The sequence below is a fragment of the Anomaloglossus baeobatrachus genome, chromosome 6 (assembly GCF_048569485.1).
Source record: "Anomaloglossus baeobatrachus isolate aAnoBae1 chromosome 6, aAnoBae1.hap1, whole genome shotgun sequence".
NCBI lineage: Eukaryota > Metazoa > Chordata > Amphibia > Anura > Aromobatidae > Anomaloglossus > Anomaloglossus baeobatrachus.
In genome coordinates this window covers 54,917,096-54,937,892 of record NC_134358.1, presented here as the reverse complement: position 1 = coordinate 54,937,892, position 20,797 = coordinate 54,917,096, and the positions used below count along the sequence as shown (strand labels likewise).

The 20,797-nt window shown below is 50.4% G+C and overlaps 1 protein-coding gene across 1 annotated transcript in view; it reads left to right on the top strand.

The window, feature by feature from the left end:
- UTP23 (UTP23 small subunit processome component) overlaps positions 1–16,787 on the top strand; it is a 30,052-nt gene extending 13,265 nt beyond the window's left edge. Inside the window, exon 3 of the mRNA XM_075316213.1 lies at positions 16,275–16,787. Within this exon, the coding sequence (XP_075172328.1) occupies positions 16,275–16,643 (369 nt within the window). The 3' untranslated portion in view covers positions 16,644–16,787. The remainder of the gene's footprint in view (positions 1–16,274) is intronic.
- The last annotated feature ends 4,010 nt before the right edge of the window (positions 16,788–20,797 follow it).

Genomic DNA, 20,797 nt, shown 5'->3' with positions numbered 1-20,797 from the left:
CTAAAGTCAGTGCTATACCTGCGCTATCATGCTGATTCTATACATACCTTTAGTTGTGAGATCGGATGTATACTTTCTGAAATATAGGCAAGTAAAGTTTGTGAAAATCACTGTTACTTGATTGATAGGTGCAACGGAATATCTTAATAGGTGGGTTGGGTTTTGCTATTTCTGCCCCTGTCTGCCTGCATGTCCTTTTTTCCTCTCTGTAATAACCAAGGGAGGGGGAGGAAGAAAGTCTAGTAGCCACTCAATCATAGAGGACGCAGGAACACTCCCGTGTATGGGAGAAGCAAGTGAGATAACAGACGGCCAAACCATAATTCGGCCACCAGCCAACTAATGCGTAAGGGGGGTTTTAAGAGTCCCTACTACGAACGTGTATACCGTAAATAAGGCCTGGTCTTATATTATTTTTTGCTTCGAAAAATGCATAACCTTTTCAGAGGATGATATATTTATTGCTGAATGTTGCCCCCATTATGTTGCTGCAATCCCTGAATAATTTAGTAGTCCACCAGCTGTTAATACAAAATGAATATTCACCCCTTCCCCCGCCCACCCCTTTTGTGCTGGCTTCAGCAATTGGGTGCAGTCGGACTGCTGTGCTCACCTCTTCTTAGTGCAAAATGAATATTTACCCCTTCCCCCTCCCAATCTTCTGTGCTGGCGTCAGTGATTTAATCAGACTGCTGTATTCTTCGCCCGACGATCACATTGCAATGATCGGACTGGCTGCCGGCTCTCCGGACCCAATCGTGACCGCATGTATTTCTATGCAGTTGTTGCGCTCAGGTCAGGAGAGCCGCCGGCCATTCGGAGCACTGCGATGTGAGGAATACAGCAGTCTGACTCAATCACTGACGCCGGCAGAGAGGGGTGGGGAAAGGGGTGAATATTCATTTTGTATTAACAGCCGGCTCACAACTATAAATTTTCAGGGACTTGCATAAACACAACGGAGCAACACAGCAAAAAAAGTTGTATATCCTGAGAGGGCTGCAGGACTACCTGGCCTCCGGTTTAGTAGAGTCCTCTAGTGATCTATTACTGATTAAAAAGTGATGTTATCAAAACAGTAAGCAGCCCAGTAAGTGGCACATCGCTGGCTTCTGTGTCTTTTTTTCGTCTTTCACATTAGGTGCAAACTCCTGGTGACAATTCCCGGTGCGTCCGCCTGGAGCCTCCCCCGGTGCGTCCGCCTGGAGCCTCCCCCGGTGCGTCCGCCTGGAGCCTCCCCCGGTGCGTCCGCCTGGAGCCTCCCCCGGTGCGTCCGCCTGGAGCCTCCCCCGGTGCGTCCGCCTGGAGCCTCCCCCGGTGCGTCCGCCTGGAGCCTCCCCCGGTGCGTCCGCCTGGAGCCTCCCCCGGTGCGTCCGCCTGGAGCCTCCCCCGGTGCGTCCGCCTGGAGCCTCCCCCGGTGCGTCCGCCTGGACCCTCATACGTATATAGTGTATATGATATATGCTGGACCTCTTGTCACATTTTGTCATTTGCTTACTTGAGTTCAATGAGATCAGAAGTAAAGTCTTGGTGTTGGACTCAGGACTTCACGAACTGTCATATTTTTTTTTTTTTTTTTTTTTATTGTTTATGTCAAAAACCCATTTTATACTGCAATTTAATCCAGAAATCCTCCACATCTGACATGACCCTGGTGTTAATGAGGAATATAAGTGCTGCTGATTGGGCCTGTGAGGCTCGGTGCACATACGTCATCTGTCGTACTTGAGATGCGTGCAGACATTTCCTGGCCAAGAGGACCCCGAAGCCTGGAGCATTAGTGCAAACCTAACCTAAATTGGATGGATTCTGTATTTGTTCTCCGGCTCCCAATGGTGACTCTGCCGGGCACGGCGCCGGCCTAAGCTTCACTTTGCATTACATTTTTGATATGTTTTACCTTTGGAGGATTTACCTGCCGGATTTGGAAAGACAAGACGAGTGCAGCCCAATTCTGGGGTCTTTGAAGCATTTGGTGGTTGCCCCTCTTCCTACTAATTGTCCTCTACGTACAGAAAAGACTGAAGATACGTAATGTTTCCTGTTAATCTGACGGCAAAATTTAAGGCATTTTTCTTTAAATTTTTCTTATAACGGGAATATAAAACATATAAAGAAGAAAGGTTTCTCAGAAATACAACAGGAAGGAAGGAACGACCGGCATTTCTCAGAGCTGCGCCCGCAGATGGTCATTATAGCGGGATACCAAGGCTTCTCCAGGTTTGGGGTCCTGACAGAAGGGGGCCGGCTAACTGGCGATATGTCAAGGTAGAAGATAACGTATTGGAAATAATGTGCTGCATTGATTTTGCATTGTGAAAATCGGCTAATGAGGGTCAGATGATGGTGGGCAACGATGGGTGAGGAGATGGGAACGGGGAGCCTTATTTATAGGGGCACGTGATGCAGGTAATAGTACAACATCTGAGACTTGTAGTGAAGATGGGGGCAATTGTATAGTTCTCAGAGGATTTCATGGAAGCAGCAAAAAAAAGATGCAACCAGCATTGCCTCCAAGTATATCATGACTGTTCCTCGTCCACACTGACAAAATCTCAATCAGCACCAGACGAATGAGGGTTAAAAATGTACAAAATAAGGCTTATGATTAGTGTTTTAAAATTCCATTCTCCAGAAAATATCGGAAAGGGGGAATCCCAAGGCGTTTCAAGCTCAACATGTGTTCTTACTCGTAACTAGTGATGAGCGGGCACTACCATGCTCGGGTGCTCAGTACTCGTAACTAGTGATGAGCGGGCACTACCATGCTCGGGTGCTCAGTACTCGTAACTAGTGATGAGCGGGCACTACCATGCTCGGGTGCTCAGTACTCGTAACTAGTGATGAGCAGGCACTACCATGCTCGGGTGCTCAGTACTGGTAACTAGTGATGAGCGGGCACTACCATGCTCGAGTGCTCAGTACTCGTAACTAGTGAGGAGCAGGCACTACCATGCTTGGGTGCTCAGTACTAGTGATGAGTGGGCGCTACCATGCTCAGGTGCTCAGTACTGGTAACTAGTGATGAGCGGGCACTACCATGCTCGGGTGCTCAGTACTGGTAACTAGTGATGAGTGAGCACTACCATGCTCGGGTGCTCAGTACTGGTAACTAGTGATGAGGGGGCACTATCATGCTCGGGTGCTCAGTACTGGTAACTAGTGATGAGGGGGCACTACCATGCTCGGGTGCTCAGTACTCGTAACTAGTGATGAGCAGGCACTACCATGCTCGAGTGCTCAGTACTGGTAACTAGTGATGAGTGGGCACTACCATGCTCGGGTGCTCAGTACTTGTAACTAGTGATGAGCGAGCACTACCATGCTCGAGTGCTCAGTACTCGTAACTAGTGATGAGCAGGCACTACCATGCTTGGGTGCTCAGTACTAGTGATGAGTGGGCGCTACCATGCTCAGGTGCTCAGTACTGGTAACTAGTGATGAGCGGGCACTACCATGCTCGGGTGCTCAGTACTGGTAACTAGTGATGAGCGGGCACTACCATGCTCGGGTGCTCAGTACTGGTAACTAGTGATGAGCGGGCACTACCATGCTCGGGTGCTCAGTACTCGTAACAAGTATTTGAATGCTCGGATGGGCGTTACTCAGTAAATTGAGTATACTGGAAGTCAATAGGGAACTTAAAGGGAACCTGTCAGGTGCAATATGCACACAGTACCACGAGCAGTTCTGGGTGCATATTGCTAATCCCTGCCTAACTGTCCCTGTATCTAGTAGCATAGATAAAGAGCTCTTTAGAAAGTGTTACTAAAGATCCTTTATTATATGCTAATGAGCGCAGGGAATAGTCACGAGGGCGTCACTGGCCACTTCTAGTCCGCGCCCTCTTAGCATTTTAGCAAGCATATAGGGGTGTGCTAACATGCTATTCAATGCCTATTGCCCAGTGTCATCAGTGTTGATGCACGTACCTGTGTTCATTGTCACTGCTTCAGACGCTGGGTTTAGGCTCGGTGTGCATGATCAGAAGTCTCCGCACTTCCAGTCGTGCTCTATGAAGTTGAGTGTTCACATCCCGGCTTCAGAGAGGTCTGGTGCACGTGACCGGTAAAACCAAAACATCTGATCAAGCACATTGAGCCTAAACCCAGTGGTAACAATGGACACAGTTACGCCCCTGTGGGCGCGCTAATATGCTAACGGGATGGACTAGTCGGGGGAAATAACGCCCTTGCGACTAGTCCCTGCACTCATTAGCATATCATAAAGGATCTTTAGACATACTTTTTCTAAAGATCTCTCTATGTATGCTAGTAAATGCTGGGACTGTTAGGCAGGGATTAGAAATATGTACCCAGAACTGCTCGTGATTCTGGGTGTATATTGCACCTGACAGGTTCCCTTTTAAAGGGAACCTGTCATCAGGAATTGAGCTTTAAACCTAAGTTTCCCCCTCTGCAGCTCCTGGGCTGCATTCTAGCAAGGTTCCTGTACTTTTTGTGCCCTCTTTGAAACCAAATTAAACACTTGATAAAGTTGTACCTTTTTTGCCTGCAATTCTTGTAAATTCTCCATGGGGCGGGCTCTCTTGCGTCCGTTGCTGTCCCTCCTGCAGATTGATGCCGTCCCCCATTGCTCCATTTCATATCTCAGGACGCCGCCCACTGCGCCCGAGGTCCCGTGCACGCCAGGACCGCTGGTGACGTGGTCACAGGCACAAGATTATGGGCGGTGCTGTGATTGCATCGCAAGTGATTGCCCATAATCTCGTGACCGCGATCTCCCCTCTGCCTCCAGCGTTCTGCACAAGCGCTGGAAGATGACCCGACGTCACCTTCTTACCATCCTGCCCTGCAGCAGGAAATGGATGGGAGGAGCGGAACAGCACAGCACAGGTTACAAAAAAAAAAAAACGTTTAGTGCTTTTCACTTTTCAGAAGACAATGTGTGTCTTTGATTTTACATGTTTTTTTTACTGTGTACGTCGCTCAGATCCTCTCCGCGTCTCCTCGTATCCTGCGCTCCTCCCATCTATTTCCTGCTAGAGAGGGGAGCCAGCACGATCTGAAAAAGGCATGCATCATATAAAAAGTGCAAATTCACAGATTTATTCCAACTGTACTGTAATATAAATGAGATTGCTGCAGGGCAGGATGGGAAGGAGGCGACGTCGGGTCATTTGGCTTGCGCAGAACGCTGGAGGCAGAGGGGAGATCGCGGTCACAAGATTATGGGTGGGCACTTGCGATGCAATCACAGCGCCACCCATAATCTCGTGCCTGCGACCACGTCACCAGCGGTCCTCACGTGCGCGGCACCTCGGGCGCAGTGGGCGGCGTCCTGAGATATGAAATGGAGCAATGGGGGACGGCGTCAATCTGCAGGAGGGACAGCAACGGACGCAAGAGAGCCCGCCCCCATGGATAATTTACAAGAATTGCAGGCAAAAAGGTACAACTTTATAAAGTGTTTAATTTGGTTTCAAAGGGGGCACAAAAAGTACAGGAACCTTGCTAGAATGCAGCCCAGGAGCTGCAGAGGGGGAAACTTAGGTTTAAAGCTCAATTTCTGATGACAGGTTCCCTTTAAGCTTCCCTTTTTGTTTTTTGTAGAAAAAATGCTCGCGTTCCCCATTGACTTCTATTATATTTGGTGCATGAGTTGAGCTTGTTTGAGCGTCCAACTGCTCATTAAGGCTATGTGCGCACTAGAGCTTTTTACCTGCGGATTTACCCGCGGATTTGCCCCGGAAATTTCTTGAGAAATGTCTGCAATCTTTGTGCAGACATTTCCCATGAAATTCAATGAGAAAAAAAAATAGCTGTGCGCACTGTGCGGATTTTTCTCAAGAAAATTTCTTGAGAAAATTTTCTCGAGAAACTTTCTTGAGAAAATGTGCATGTCCATTAATTTCCGCAGGTACCGGGGGTATTCCGGGGGTATTCCGCAGGTAGCAATGATGTGCGGTATACCCCCGGAATAGCCGCGAATTACCTGCGGGAATGCTCATCGCTGCCTGCGGTTTTGCAGGAAGCGATGTCATTATGTCAGGAAGAGGAAGCGGAGCAGAGAACACAGACGTCACACTCCCTGGACGCCGCACAGAAGCACTTCCGTGCGACCTCCAGGTGCCAGTCTGTGTCCTGCTCCGGCCTCGCGGCTGCCTGCACTGCAGGGTGTCAGTGTCTGCCCGCAGTGTCAGCAGCTTGTCACGCTGCAGCGCAGGCAGACACTGACACAGGCAGACACTGACACTGCACTGCAGGGTGTCAGTGTCTGCCCGCAGTGTCAGCAGCCTGTCACGCTGCACCGCAGGCAGACACTGACACAGGCAGACACTGACACCCTGCAGTGTTGGGAGCCGCGGGGATGACGATCGCTGCTGTCAGGAGGTGAGATCATTACCTGCTGTGACGATCTCCTGCCTCCTGACGTCAGCGCTGTCTATGCCCGTCTCACGAGCGGCCCGAGACTGTCACTAGCGGTGACGTCACGGGCTCTCGCGATACTTCTGACAACGCAGTCAGTGACAGCGCTGACGTCAGCAGTACAGGAGATGATCACAGAAGGTAATGATCTCATCTATGCTCCTGATGGCAGCGCTCGGCATCCCCTGCAGTGACCTGGGCTGACCTATTGATGTTAGCTCAGGTCACTGCACAGCTCTCCCAGCCAATGGGGAACATTCTGTTCTTCATTGACTGGGACAGCGACTATGGTATGGATCGCCGTGGGACCCCCCCCCCTATTGGATTACGCCGGACGTGGATTGATTGTTCTTTTCAATAAATTGGTTAAAGAGGCTATGTGGGGAGTGTTTTTTCAAATAAAACTTTTTTCTTCGGCGCTCCATTGGGAGACCCAATTGATTGGGTGTATAGTACTGCCTCCGGAGGCCACACAAAGCATTACACTAAAAAGTGTAAGGCCCCTCCCCTTCTGGCTATACACCCCCAGTGGGATCACTGGCTCACCAGTTTTCTGCTTTGTGCGAAGGAGGTCAGACATCCACGCATAGCTCCACTGTTTAGTCAGCAGCAGCTGCTGACTATGTCGGATGGAAGAAAAGAGGGCCCATACTAGGGCCCCCAGCATGCTCCCTTCTCACCCCACTTTATGTCGGCGGTGTTTGTTAAGGTTGAGGTACCCATTGTGGGTACGGAGGCTGGAGCCCACATGCTGTTTTCCTTCCCCATCCCCCTGAGGGGCTCTGAGGAAGTGGGATCTTACCGGCCCCCAAGCCCTGAGGCCGGGCTCCATCCACAGACCCATGGAACCTGCTGGATACGGAGCTGGGTACCGTTCAGGGACAAGGCCCTGCGACATTCAGGTACTCTGTGTCCCAAACAGGCCGCGCACATTCCAGACTTGCTGGGTGTGCTAGTGCGCCGTGGACAGTAGCGCTGCGCGCTGGGGTTACAGTCACTACAGTTTTTCTGAGTGACTTTATGTGTTGGGGACTGCCGCGCCGGCCGCCCCTGGAGCGGCGGCGCGGCTGCGACTTGTAGTGCGCCGGGGACTTAGCGCCGACCGTGCTTTTACGACGGCGTCGCTTATAAATTTAGTCCCCGGCTTCTGCGGCCTAGCTCCGCTTCGTTCCCGCCCCCACCCTGTCAATCAGGGCAAGGGAGAGACGCTGTACGATTAATCAGCGCCGAGGGCTGGAGTCTTATTTACATGCTCCAGCCCTCTCACTGAGCACAGTGGGACGCAGGTTTCCCGCTCTTTGTCTGCACACGCCCAGGGCCCGCCCCTCTCCATAGGACGCCGGCAGCCATTCCTACATGCAGTCTGGCTGGAGAACGGACACAGGCTCTGGGAGACCCAGACAAGGGATTTCTGGCGACCACACACCCGCGTTAAGCGGGCGGTAAGCAGCACTTTAGTGCTGGCCCCACTAGTGCCACAGTGTTATTTTGGTGTACCTTTTTTCTCTATACCATATATATATATATGTATATATATATTGCACTGTAAGGTCGCTTCTTGGCTGTATACCCTATCTTGCTCTGAGGAGACGACAACATGTCATCCGCAAAACGCAAGGGTGCCAAGACACAGGCTGTAAGCGCTGCTTGTGCCGCTTGTGGGGCTGATCTACCGGCAGGTTACAATGACCCCCATTGTGTGCAATGTTCGGTCCCTGTGCCACTTCGTCAGCCGGAGTCTATGGTGGTAGTGGCCCAGGCAGAGTCGCCGGTGAACCCTGTCTCGGTGACGGGGACAGAGTTTGCAGTTTTTGCTGACAAGATGTCTGTCACTATGACAAAGATCCTAGAGACCTTGCAGGCCAGGCCAGTTACTCAGACCATGGACACTGCTGCGGCAACGTTCCCCGGTCCCCCTCAGTTGGAGTTAATCCGTGCTTCAAGGGGGTCCCAGGCATCTCAGCCTGACGGCTCTGATTCAGATGACAGTCCCAGGCAGCCTAAGCGTGCTCGCTGGGAGAGACCCTCCCCGTCATCACGCGGATCAGGGTCTCAGCGAGAAGAGTCTCTACATGATGAGACAGAGGAGGGTGATCAGGAGTCTAATCCTGAAACCGCTCTCAATCTGGATACTCCTGATGGTGACGCCATGGTAAATGACCTTATAGGGGCCATCAATAGTCTATTGGAAATTTCTCCCCCTGCCCCTTCTGCAGAGGAGGCAGCTGCACAGCAGGAGAAGTTCCATTTCAGGTATCCCAAGCGTAAACTGAGTACTTTTCTGGACCACGCTGACTTCAGAGAATCCATCCAGAAACACCATGCTTACCCAGACAAGCGTTTCTCCAAACGTCTTAAGGATACACGTTATCCCTTTTCCCCTGACGTGGTCAAACGCTGGACCCAGTGTCCAAAGGTGGACCCCCCAATCTCCAGGCTTGCGGCTAGATCCATAGTTGCAGTGGAGGATGGGGCTTCACTTAAAGATGCCAATGACAGACAGATGGACCTTTGGTTGAAATCTGTCTATGAAGCTATCGGCGCGTCGTTTGCTCCAGCATTCGCGGCCGTGTGGGCACTCCAAGCTATTGCAGCTGGTCTGGCACAGGTGGACTCTATCATACGTCCAGCAGTGCCGCGAGTAGCGTCCCTAACCTCGCAAATGTCTGCGTTTGCGACTTACGCTATCAACGCTGTCCTGGACTCTACAAGCCGTACCTCAATGGCGTCTGCCAACTCTGTGGTCTTGCGCAGAGCCTTGTGGTTAAAGGAATGGAAAGCGGATTCTGCTTCCAAAAAATGTTTAACCAGCTTGCCACTATCTGTAGATAGACTGTTTGGTGAACAATTGGCTGAAATCATTAAGCAATCCAAGGGTAAAGACTCCTCCTTACCCCAGCCCAGATCAAGCAAACCTCAACAGAGGAAGTGGCAGTCGAGGTTTCGGTCCTTTCGAGGCTCCGGCAAGACCCAATTCTCCTCGTCCAAAGGGACTCAGAAGGAGCAAAGGAGCTCAGATTCCTGGCGGGCTCACTCACGCCCCAAGAAAGCAACCGGAGGAACCGCTTCCAAGGCGGCTGCCTCATGACTTTCGGCCTCATCCCTCCGCATCCTCGGTCGGTGGCAGGCTCTCCCGCTTTTGCGACATTTGGCTGCCACAGGTCAAAGACCGGTGGGTAACAGACATTTTGTCTCACGGGTACAGGATAGAATTCAGTTCTCGTCCTCCGCCTCGGTTCTTCAGAACCTCCCCACATCCCGACCGAGCAGATGCCCTTCTGCAGGCGGTGTGCTCACTAAAAGCAGAAGGAGTGGTGATCCCTGTTCCTCTGCAGGAACAAGGGCAAGGTTTTTACTCCAATCTCTTTGTGGTTCCAAAAAAGGACGGCTCGTTTCGTCCTGTTCTGGACCTAAAGCTGCTCAACAAGCATGTGAACGCCAGGCGGTTCCGGATGGAATCCCTCCGCTCCGTCATTGCCTCAATGTCTCAAGGAGATTTCCTTGCATCAATAGACATCAAAGATGCTTATCTCCACGTGCCGATTGCTACAGAGCACCAACGTTTTCTACGTTTCGTGATAGGAGACGACCATCTCCAGTTCGTAGCTCTGCCATTTGGTCTGGCGACAGCCCCACGGGTTTTCACCAAGGTCATGGCGGCAGTGGTAGCAGTCTTGCATTCTCAGGGACATTCGGTGATCCCTTACTTAGACGATCTACTTGTCAAAGCACCCTCTCAAGAGGCATGCCAACACAGCCTGAATGTTGCGCTGGAGACTCTCCAGACTTTCGGGTGGATCATCAACTTTTCAAAGTCAAACCTGGCACCGACTCAATCACTAACGTATCTTGGCATGGAGTTTCATACTCTCTCAGCGATAGTGAAGCTTCCGCTGGACAAGCAGCGGTCACTACAGACAGGGGTGCAGTCTCTCCTTCAGGGTCAGTCGCACCCCTTAAGGCGCCTCATGCACTTCCTAGGGAAGATGGTGGCAGCATTGGAGGCAGTCCCGTTCGCGCAGTTTCATCTGCGCCCACTTCAATGGGACATTCTCCGCCAATGGGACGGGAAGACAACTTCCCTAGACAGGAAAGTCTCCCTTTCTCAGACGGCCAAGGACTCTCTGCAATGGTGGCTTCTTCCCACCTCATTATCACAGGGAAGATCATTCCTGCCCCCATCCTGGGCAGTGGTCACGACAGACGCGAGTCTGTCAGGGTGGGGAGCAGTTTTTCTCCACCACAGGGCTCAAGGGACGTGGACTCAGCAGGAGTCCACCCTTCAGATCAATGTTCTGGAAATCAGGGCAGTGTATCTTGCCCTATTAGCCTTCCAGCAGTGGCTGGAAGGAAAGCAGATCCGAATTCAGTCGGACAACTCCACAGCGGTGGCATACATCAACCACCAAGGAGGGACACGCAGTCGGCAAGCCTTCCAGGAAGTCAGGCGGATTCTGATGTGGGTGGAGGAAAGAGCATCCACCATATCAGCAGTTCACATCCCGGGCGTAGAAAACTGGGAAGCAGACTTCCTCAGTCGCCAGGGCATGGACGCAGGGGAATGGTCCCTTCACCCGGACGTGTTTCAGGAAATCTGCCGCCGCTGGGGGGTGCCGGACGTCGACCTAATGGCGTCTCGGCACAACAACAAGGTCCCGACCTTCATAGCGCGGTCTCGCGATCAAAGAGCTCTGGCGGCAGACGCCTTAGTGCAAGATTGGTCGCAGTTCCGGCTCCCTTATGTGTTTCCACCTCTGGCACTCTTGCCCAGAGTGTTACGCAAGATCAGATCCGATTGCAGCCGCGTCATACTCGTCGCCCCAGACTGGCCGAGGAGGTCGTGGTACCCGGATCTGTGGCATCTCACGGTCGGCCAACCGTGGGCACTACCAGACCGTCCAGACTTACTGTCCCAAGGGCCGTTTTTCCATCGGAATTCTGCGGCCCTGAACCTGACTGTGTGGCCATTGAGTCCTGGATCCTAGCGTCTTCAGGATTACCCCAAGGGGTCGTGGCCACCATGAGACAGGCTAGGAAGTCCACTTCTGCTAAGATCTACCACAGAACGTGGAAGATTTTCTTATCCTGGTGCTCTGCACAAGGAGTATCCCCCTGGCCATTCGCGTTACCTGTCTTTCTTTCCTTCCTGCAATCTGGGTTGGAAAAGGGCTTGTCGCTCGGCTCCCTTAAAGGGCAAGTCTCGGCACTATCCGTGTTTTTTCAGAAGCGTCTAGCACGACTTTCTCAGGTGCGCACGTTCCTGCAGGGGGTTTGTCATATCGTACCTCCGTACAGGCGGCCGTTAGATCCGTGGGATCTAAACAAGGTCCTTGTTGCTCTCCAGAAGCCGCCCTTCGAGCCTCTGAGGGATGTGTCACTTTCTCGACTCTCACAGAAAGTGGCCTTTCTGGTAGCGGTCACGTCTCTTCGGAGAGTGTCTGAACTAGCAGCGCTGTCATCCAAAGCTCCTTTCCTGGTGTTCCACCAGGACAAGGTAGTGCTGCGCCCCATTCAGGAGTTTCTCCCTAAGGTGGTATCCTCTTTTCATCTTAATCAGGATATCTCCTTGCCTTCCTTTTATCCGCATGCAGTTCATCGGTATGAAAAGGATTTACATTTGTTGGATCTGGTGAGAGCACTCAGAATCTACATTTCCCGCACGGCGCCCCTGCGCCGCTCGGATGCACTCTTTGTCCTTGTCGCTGGTAAGCGCAAAGGGTCGCAGGCTTCCAAAGCCACCCTGGCTCGATGGATCAAAGAACCAATTCTTGAAGCCTACCGTTCTGCTGGGCTTCCGGTTCCATCAGGGCTGGAGGCCCATTCTACCAGAGCCGTGGGTGCGTCCTGGGCATTACGACACCAGGCTACGGCTCAACAGGTGTGCCAGGCAGCTACCTGGTCGAGTCTGCACACTTTCACCAAACATTATCAGGTGCATACCTATGCTTCGGCGGACGCCAGCCTAGGTAGAAGAGTCCTGCAGGCGGCAGTTGCCTCCCCGTAGGGGAGGGCTGTCTTTGCAGCTCTAACATGAGGTATTTCTTTACCCACCCAGGGACAGCTTTTGGACGTCCCAATCGTCTGGGTCTCCCAATGGAGCGCCGAAGAAGAAGGGAATTTTGTTACTTACCGTAAATTCCTTTTCTTCTAGCTCCTATTGGGAGACCCAGCACCCGCCCTGTTGTCCTTCGGGATTTTTGGTTGTTTTTCGGGTACACATGTTGTTCATGTTGAATGGTTTTCAGTTCTCCGATGTTACTTCGGAGTGAATTTGTTTAAACCAGTTATTGGCTTTCCTCCTTCTTGCTTTTGCACTAAAACTGGTGAGCCAGTGATCCCACTGGGGGTGTATAGCCAGAAGGGGAGGGGCCTTACACTTTTTAGTGTAATGCTTTGTGTGGCCTCCGGAGGCAGTACTATACACCCAATCGTCTGGGTCTCCCAATAGGAGCTAGAAGAAAAGGAATTTATGGTAAGTAACAAAATTCCCTTCTTTGTTGTCTATTTTTTAATTACTACTGACTGGGTTGGTGATGTCGGGTATCTGATAGACGCCTGACCTCACCAACCCCAGGGCTTGATGCCAGGTGACATTACACATCTGGCATCAACCCCATATATTACCCCGTTTGCCAACGCACCAGGGCGCGGGATGAGCTGGGGCAAAGCGCCAGGATTGGCACGTCTAATGGATGCGCCACTTCTGGGGCGGCTGCGGCCTGCTATTTTTAGGCTGGGGAGTGTCCAATAACAGTGGACCTCCCTAGTCTGAGAATATCAGACCCCAGCTGTCCGCTTTACCTTGTCTGGTGATCCAATATGGGGGGACCGCACGTTTTTTGTTTTAAATTATTTATATAATTTAAAATAACAGCGTGGGGTGCCCACTGTTTTGGATTATCAGCCAAGGTGAAGCTGCCAGCGGTGGTCTGCAGGCTGCCAGCGGTGGTCTGCAGGCTGCAGCCGTCTGCTTTACCCTAGCTGGCTACAAAATATGGGGGGACCAAACGTCGTTTTTTTTTTAATTATTTATTTATTTTATGGCTAAATACAAGGCTAAGCACCCTTTAGTGCCACATGAAAGTCACTAAAGGGTGCCAGCTTAGAAAATGCAGGGAGGTGGAACATTATATAGGTTTTTCTCATCTATCTATCTATCTATCTATCTATCTATCCATCTATCCCTCTATCTATCTATCCATCTATCCCTCTATCTATCTATTCATCTATCCATCTATCCCTCTATCTATCTATTCATCTATCTATCCCTCTATCTATCTATCTATTCATCTATCTATCCCTCTATCTATCTATCTATTCATCTATCTATCTATCTATTCATCTATCCATCTTTCCCTCTATCCATTATCTGTCTATCGATTATCTTTATTATTTATTGCAGGGACAAACCTGCGGTAAATCCGCATGCGTTTTTGCCGCGGATTTTTCCGCAGGTGCGGAAATCTTCCACTCCCAGAAGTTTCTCAAGAAATTTTCTTGAGAAAATTCACATTTCTAGTGCGCACATAGCCTAAGAGTACTGAGCATGGTAGTGTTTGCTTCCCACTATGTATGTAGAAGGGTTATCTGGCTTGGTTACATCTCGGCATATTTCTCTAGGGGAGCAGCAAATTTGCCTAAAGTGTAACCGTTATTTTCATTTTATTGGATATATTAATAGTTCACATGAAAATCAAGAATTTTATAATCTTATCGGAGAAATACACTTTCTGCTCCTGAACTGATCTTTCACTCTCAATTTACGGGTAAAAGGTGTCTTCAGTGAATACAGACTTTTACCATAATGGAGCTATGAAATGGCAGTTGGTGCTTATAAAGTTCTATGGAGGAGACAGACATTCTGCTGCAGATTCTCCCATTTCTACAATTACACTTGAAGCGTCACCAGACTTGGCACCATCTGGTTTAGTATTTTCTATGGATTTTCTTGCAGGAGAATACCTACCTATTATGGGTTATGATCCTGTGCACACTTAAGGGGGCTTTACACGTTACGATATCGTTAATGTTTTATCGTCGGGGTTGTTAGTGACGCACATCTGGCGTCATTAACGATATTGCACCGTGTGACACCAGCGACCTCAAAAATGGTGAAAATCGTTCACCATGGAGAGGTCGTCCCAAAACCAAAAATCGGTAATGGTTGATTATCGATGTTGTTCGTCGGTCCTGCGGCAGCACACATCGCTGTGTGTGACACCACAGGAGCGAGGAACGTCTCCTTACCTGCCGCCGGCCGCAATGCGGAAGGAAGAAAGGTGGGCGGGATGTTACGTCCCGCTCATCTCCGCCCCTCCACTTTCATTGGCCGGCCGCTTAGTGACGTCGCTGTGATGCCGAACGTCCCTCCCCCTTGAAGGAGGGATTGTTCGGCAGTCAAAGCGACGCCGCCGACCAGATAAGTGCGTGTGACGCTGCCGTAGCAATAATGTTCGTTATGGCAGCGAATACACGATATCGCACACACAACGGGGGCAGGTGCTTACACACTCGATATCGCTAGCGATGTAGCGTGTAAAGCCCACTTTAGTGATGTGAAGATTCTCCAACCAATCACATTACTCGCTGTATTTTGGTGTTTTCTTCACAGGGTATTAGCTGGCTTAATAAATAGTCGCCAGTGTAACGCATGGGTCTGGCAGAATTGCTCTGTCCTGGCATATTGAGTGGAGTCCTGAATTTTTATGTCCTGATGGGGGTCTACAGGGAGGGTTGGCTTGGTAAAATAACCTATTTAATTAGCTAAAACTGCAATAACTGTAATGGCAGCTTTACCCTGTTCTGTAAAAGTCACAAGATGGAAGGGATTGGTTGCAAAAGGGAAAAAGAAAAAAATGATCCCCATCAGATTATATGAGATGACATCCTGGTTGTGCTACCAGTCGTACATCTTCTATTTTTGCTCCTTTCTTGGTTCGTTCGTTCTTGGTTCGTTCTTGGTTCGTTCGTTCGTTCGTTCTTGGTTGGTTCGTTCGTTCGTTCGTTCTTGGTTCGTTCGCTCGTTCTTGGTTCGTTCGTTCTTGGTTCGTTTTTGGTTCGTTTATTTTTGGTTCGTTCTTGGTTCGTTCGTTCTTGGTTCGTTCGTTCGTTCTTGGTTCGTTCGTTCGTTCGTTCTTGGTTCGTTCGTTCGTTCTTGGTTCGTTCGTTCGTTCTTGGTTCGTTCGTTCGTTCTTGGTTCGTTCGTTCGTTCTTGGTTCGTTCGTTCGTTCGTTCTTGGTTCGTTCGTTCGTTCTTGGTTCGTTCGTTCGTTCTTGGTTCGTTCGTTCGTTCTTGGTTCGTTCGTTCGTTCTTGGTTCGTTCGTTCGTTCTTGGTTCGTTCGTTCGTTCTTGGTTCGTTCGTTCGTTCTTGGTTCGTTCGTTCGTTCTTGGTTCGTTCGTTCGTTCTTGGTTCGTTCGTTCGTTCTTGGTTCGTTCGTTCGTTCTTGGTTCGTTCGTTCGTTCTTGGTTCGTTCGTTCGTTCTTGGTTCGTTCGTTCGTTCTTGGTTCGTTCGTTCTTGGTTCGTTCGTTCTTGGTTCGTTCGTTCTTGGTTCGTTCGTTCTTGGTTCGTTCTTGGTTCGTTCGTTCTTGGTTCGTTCGTTCTTGGTTCGTTCGTTCTTGGTTCGTTCGTTCTTGGTTCGTTCGTTCTTGGTTCGTTCGTTCTTGGTTCGTTTGTTCTTGGTTCGTTTGTTCTTGGTTCGTTTGTTCTTGGTTCGTTTGTTCTTGGTTCGTTCGTTCTTGGTTGGTTGGTTCGTTCGTTGGTTGGGTCGTTGTGGGTTGGTTGGGTCGTTCGTGGGTTGGTTCTTCCTTTCATTTTTACTTTTTTTTTTTTTTTTTTAAAGCCTGTATTTTTTTTAACCCCTTGTTAACTTCTCCCCTTTCCCTAGGACCAAGAGCTTTCCAGCGCAGTGAAAAAATTCGCTGGCATCCCCCTGATGTTCATCATTCAGAACACGATTGTTCTCGACAAGCCGTCCCCCAAGTCTCTGGCCCACGTCAAGGCTCTGCAGAGCAGCCAACTGTTTCCCGAGCATCAGAAACACAACATTGCAAATCTGAAAAGCGAGCAGGGTATTGTGCGGGTCACAGAACACAGAGGGAGGAAGAGGAAACGCGTCGCGGGTCCTAACCCTTTAAGCTGCCTTAAGAAAAAGAAGAAAAATCCCACAACGACACCTGCCCCTGAGCAAACAAAGAAGAAAAGGAAAAGAAAGAGGAACAAGCCCTTGGTAAAGCCCACTCCAGAGACTGCGTAACGGAGCCGAGACCCCCAAACTGAATACTGCAGATTTGACATTTTTATAACCAAAAGGATTAAGAAATTAGTACACCCTGGCTGCTTCCTTCCAGAAATGGCTCCACACTTGTCTGATGGGCTGTGTCTGCTATTGCAGCCACTGCTGGTAAATTTTTAATAAATTATATTTATTTTCAGCAAATGATAGTGTTTTTTCTTTACCTGTGCACATCATTATTACTTTACTGGTACTCTTTGTTGTCTCCTCAGCTTTAAAGCCCAGTCACACACAACGACTTACCAGCGATCCCGAAAACGATGCGACCTGATAGGGATCGCTGGTAAGTCGCTGGGAGGTCGCTGGGGAGATGTCACACAGTCAGATCTTACCAGCGGTGCAGGAACGATACAGGTCGCAGTAGCGACCTGTATAACGATCTCCGCAGTCACTGTGACCCTGTCACACAGTGTCAAACACAGCGATGTGTCCTGCCCAGCAAGACATCGCCTTTGAAGAAAATGGCCTGGATCGTTCTGCAACAACTAGAGATCTCACAGCAGGGGCCTGATCGCTGGTAGATGTCACACATAACGAGATCGCTACCGGGATCGCAACTGCGTCACAGAAATCTCGCTAGCGATCTCGTTATGTCTGACAGTACCTTTAGACCAGTGGTCTCCATTGTAAGCTGGACTCTCCGGTAAGTCATCAGAGCGTCTTGGGATTTCTGTTAGATTAGCTGGTCACATATTTGAGACTACAAGTCTAGAAATATACACCCTCATCAGATTTATCCCTATAAGTTGCGACCACCAACAGTGATCCCTTATATACAGTATTCCAGAATACTGTATAAAAGACCCCAGGCCGCTCTGTATAATGTAAAAAACACCTTTATTATACTCAGGGGGCTGTCTGGACCGGTGGGTGTCGTTGCTCTCAGTCCGGCACCTCCTCCATCTTGAGCAGTCGCCGTCTTCCTGCTCAGCCCCGTGTGGATGACTCGTCCTATGTCATTCACAGAGAGGCCTCCATTGTGCTCCAGCGCATGTGCACTTTGATCTGTCCGGCTGAGGGCCAAGCAAAGTACTGTAGTGCGCAGGTGTGAGGAAAGGTCAAAGACCACACACGCCTGTGCACTACAGTACTTTGATCTGCCTTCAGCTGGGCAGAGAAAAGTGCTCAGGAGCGCAATGGAGGCATCAGTGTGGATGACATGGGACGCATCATCCACATGGAGCTGGGAAGGAGAACGATGGCAGTCACACAAGATGGAGAACGTGCCAAACCGAGAGCAGCGACGCCCATCAGACCTGATCGCCCCCTATGTGAGTATTATAAAAGTGATTTTTCCATTCTACAGATCTGCCTGGGCTCTTATATAGTATTCTAGAATCCTGTATATAAGGGCTCACTGGCGGTGGCCACAGCTTATAGGGGAAAAACCTGGTGACAGGTTCCCTTTTTAAGGGTTTGTACACAGTCTTTATGCAGAGTTTTCTGTGAAACACATCACACACTGCAAGAGGATTTGGGGAGTTATTGCACCAAAACCTCCAAAAAACACCTTTCTTCAGCGCTCTATTGGGAGACCCAGACGATTGGGGTATAGCTACTGCCCTCCGGAGGCCACACAAAGCACTACACTAAAAAGTGCAAGGCCCCTCCCCCTCTGGCTATACCCCCCCGTGGTATCACGGGTTCTCCAGTTTTAGCTTTGTGTGCGAAGGAGGTCAGACATCCACGCATAGCTCCACAGATTTTAGTCAGCAGTAGCTGCTGACTATTTCGGATGGAAGAAAAGAGGACACATATAGTGTCCCCAGCATGCTCCCTTCTCACCCCTGGATGGTGTTGTAAGGTTGAGGTACCTATTGCTGGTACGGCGGCTGGAGCCCACATGCTGCTTTCCTTCCACATCCCCCTGAGGGGCTCTGAGGAAGTGGGATCCTGCCGGCCTCAAAGCTCTGACGCCGGGCTCCATCCACAGACCCATTTGAACCTGCTGGATACGGAGCTGGAGTACCGTTCAGGGACATGGCCCTGCACCATTACAGGTACTCTGTGTCCCCGTACACACAGTTCCCGCAGGGGGTTTGTCATATCGTACCCCCGTACAAGCGGCCGTTGGATCCATGGGATCTGAACAGGGTTCTAGTTGCTCTCCAGAAGCCGCCTTTCGAGCCTCTGAAGGAAGTTTCCTTTTCTCGCCTGTCACAGAAGGTGGCGTTTCTCGTTGCGATCACATCGCTTCGGCGAGTGTCTGAGCTGGCAGCTCTGTCATCCAAGGCTCCCTTCCTGGTGTTTCACCAGGACAAGGCAGTGCTGCGCATCATTCCGGAGTTTCTCCCTAAGGTAGTATCCTCGTTTCATCTTAATCAGGATATCTCCTTACCGTCCTTTTGCACTCATCCGGTTCACCGGTATGAGAATGATTTACGTTTGCTAGATCTGGTGAGAGCACTCAGAATCTACATTTCACGCACGGCGCCCGTACGCCGTTCCGATGCCCTTGTCGCTGGTACGCGCAAGAGGTTGCAGGCTTCTAAAGCCACCCTGGCTCGATGGATCAAAGAACCAATTCTGGAAGCCTACCGTTTTGCAGGGCTTCCGGTTCTTTCAGGGCTGAAAGCCCATTCAACCAGAGCCGTGAGTGCGTCCTGGGCGCTACGACACCAGGCTTCGGCTCAACAGGTGTGCCAGGCAGCTACCTGGTCGAGTCTGCACACTTTCACCAAACATTATCAGGTGCATACCTATGCTTCGGCGGATGCCAGCTTAGGTAGAAGAGTCCTGCAGGCGGCAGTGACATCCCCGTAGGGGAGGGCTGTTTTGCAGCTCTAACATGAGGTATCTCTTTACCCACCCAGGGACAGCTTTTGGACGTCCCAATCGTCTGGGTCTCCCAATAGAGCGCTGAAGAAGAAGGGAATTTTGTTACTTACCGTAAATTCCTTTTCTTCTAGCTCTTATTGGGAGACCCAGCACCCGCCCTGTTGTCCTTCGGGATTTCTTTGTTGTTTGCGGGTACACATGTTGTTCATGTTGAACGGTTTTTCAGTTCTCCGACGTTATTCGGAGTTAATTTGTTTAAACCAGTTATTGGCTTCCTCCTTCTTGCTTTGGCACTAAAACTGGAGAACCCGTGATACCACGGGGGGGTATAGCCAGAGGGGGAGGGGCCTTGCACTTTTTAGTGTAGTGCTTTGTGTGGCCTCCGGAGGGCAGTAGCTATACCCCAATCGTCTGGGTCTCCCAATAAGAGCTAGAAGAAAAGGAATTTACGGTAAGTAACAAAATTCCCTTCTTGTGTGCACTTACCCTAAGAACTAGATTAATTGGACTTTAGGGTGATGCATAATATTTCCTACACTGATACATTGTAGCAAACTATCTGGACTGGACCGAGACTTGTGATGTGTTAAGCTCACAGAGGATTGTCTCGACTGCTCTCACAATAATAGTCCTGCAGTGAAGAGTTCACATATACCTCTATTGAGCCAGTTATGAGAAACCTAAGCCATATACAAATCAGGCAGGAGGTTCAACAGGGGCGGGACAGTGCACTTGGAAGAAGCACTCTACCGGTCAGTCTAGTGCAATGGGGCAGGAAGAGTCCCAGCGTCTGCAGCGTGCCAGAGTAATACATACCCGGGTGCAATTGGCTCCCATGTATACCGCATGTGGTTTGTCGGTAGCCAATGTTGTATGAGATTTCTCTAGTCCCTTCCACGACAGCATAGGAGGTTGTCTCTCCACGCCCTAATTGGGACAGGAAGTTCAAGAGGTTTAAAAGGACCCTCCCACCTCCCATAGCCAGTGTCTTTCCTGTCCCCATGGGGCATGGAGAGGTTTGTTTTTTCTCCTATGCTGTGGTGGCCGGCGAACTGCAGTATATTTTTTTTTTTTTTTTTTTTTTTTTTTTCCCCCCTATTACCTTCAGCCGGACGGCATCGGTCGGGCCTTCACCGCTCCTCCCTTGCTGTTCCCTCACGCTGTGGGGGACCGCTGCTCCAGCCTTCCGGATCCTCCTGAGGGGTGATGCAGGCTGTTGAGCTCCCCGGCCGGCGTCCTCCCTGAGCCGCCGGCCGCCTCCCGCATGCACGCTGCCGGAGCGATCCGGAAGTGCTCCCGGAGGCGGGACTTCTGGTCTTGCGGACTTCCGGTCGAGC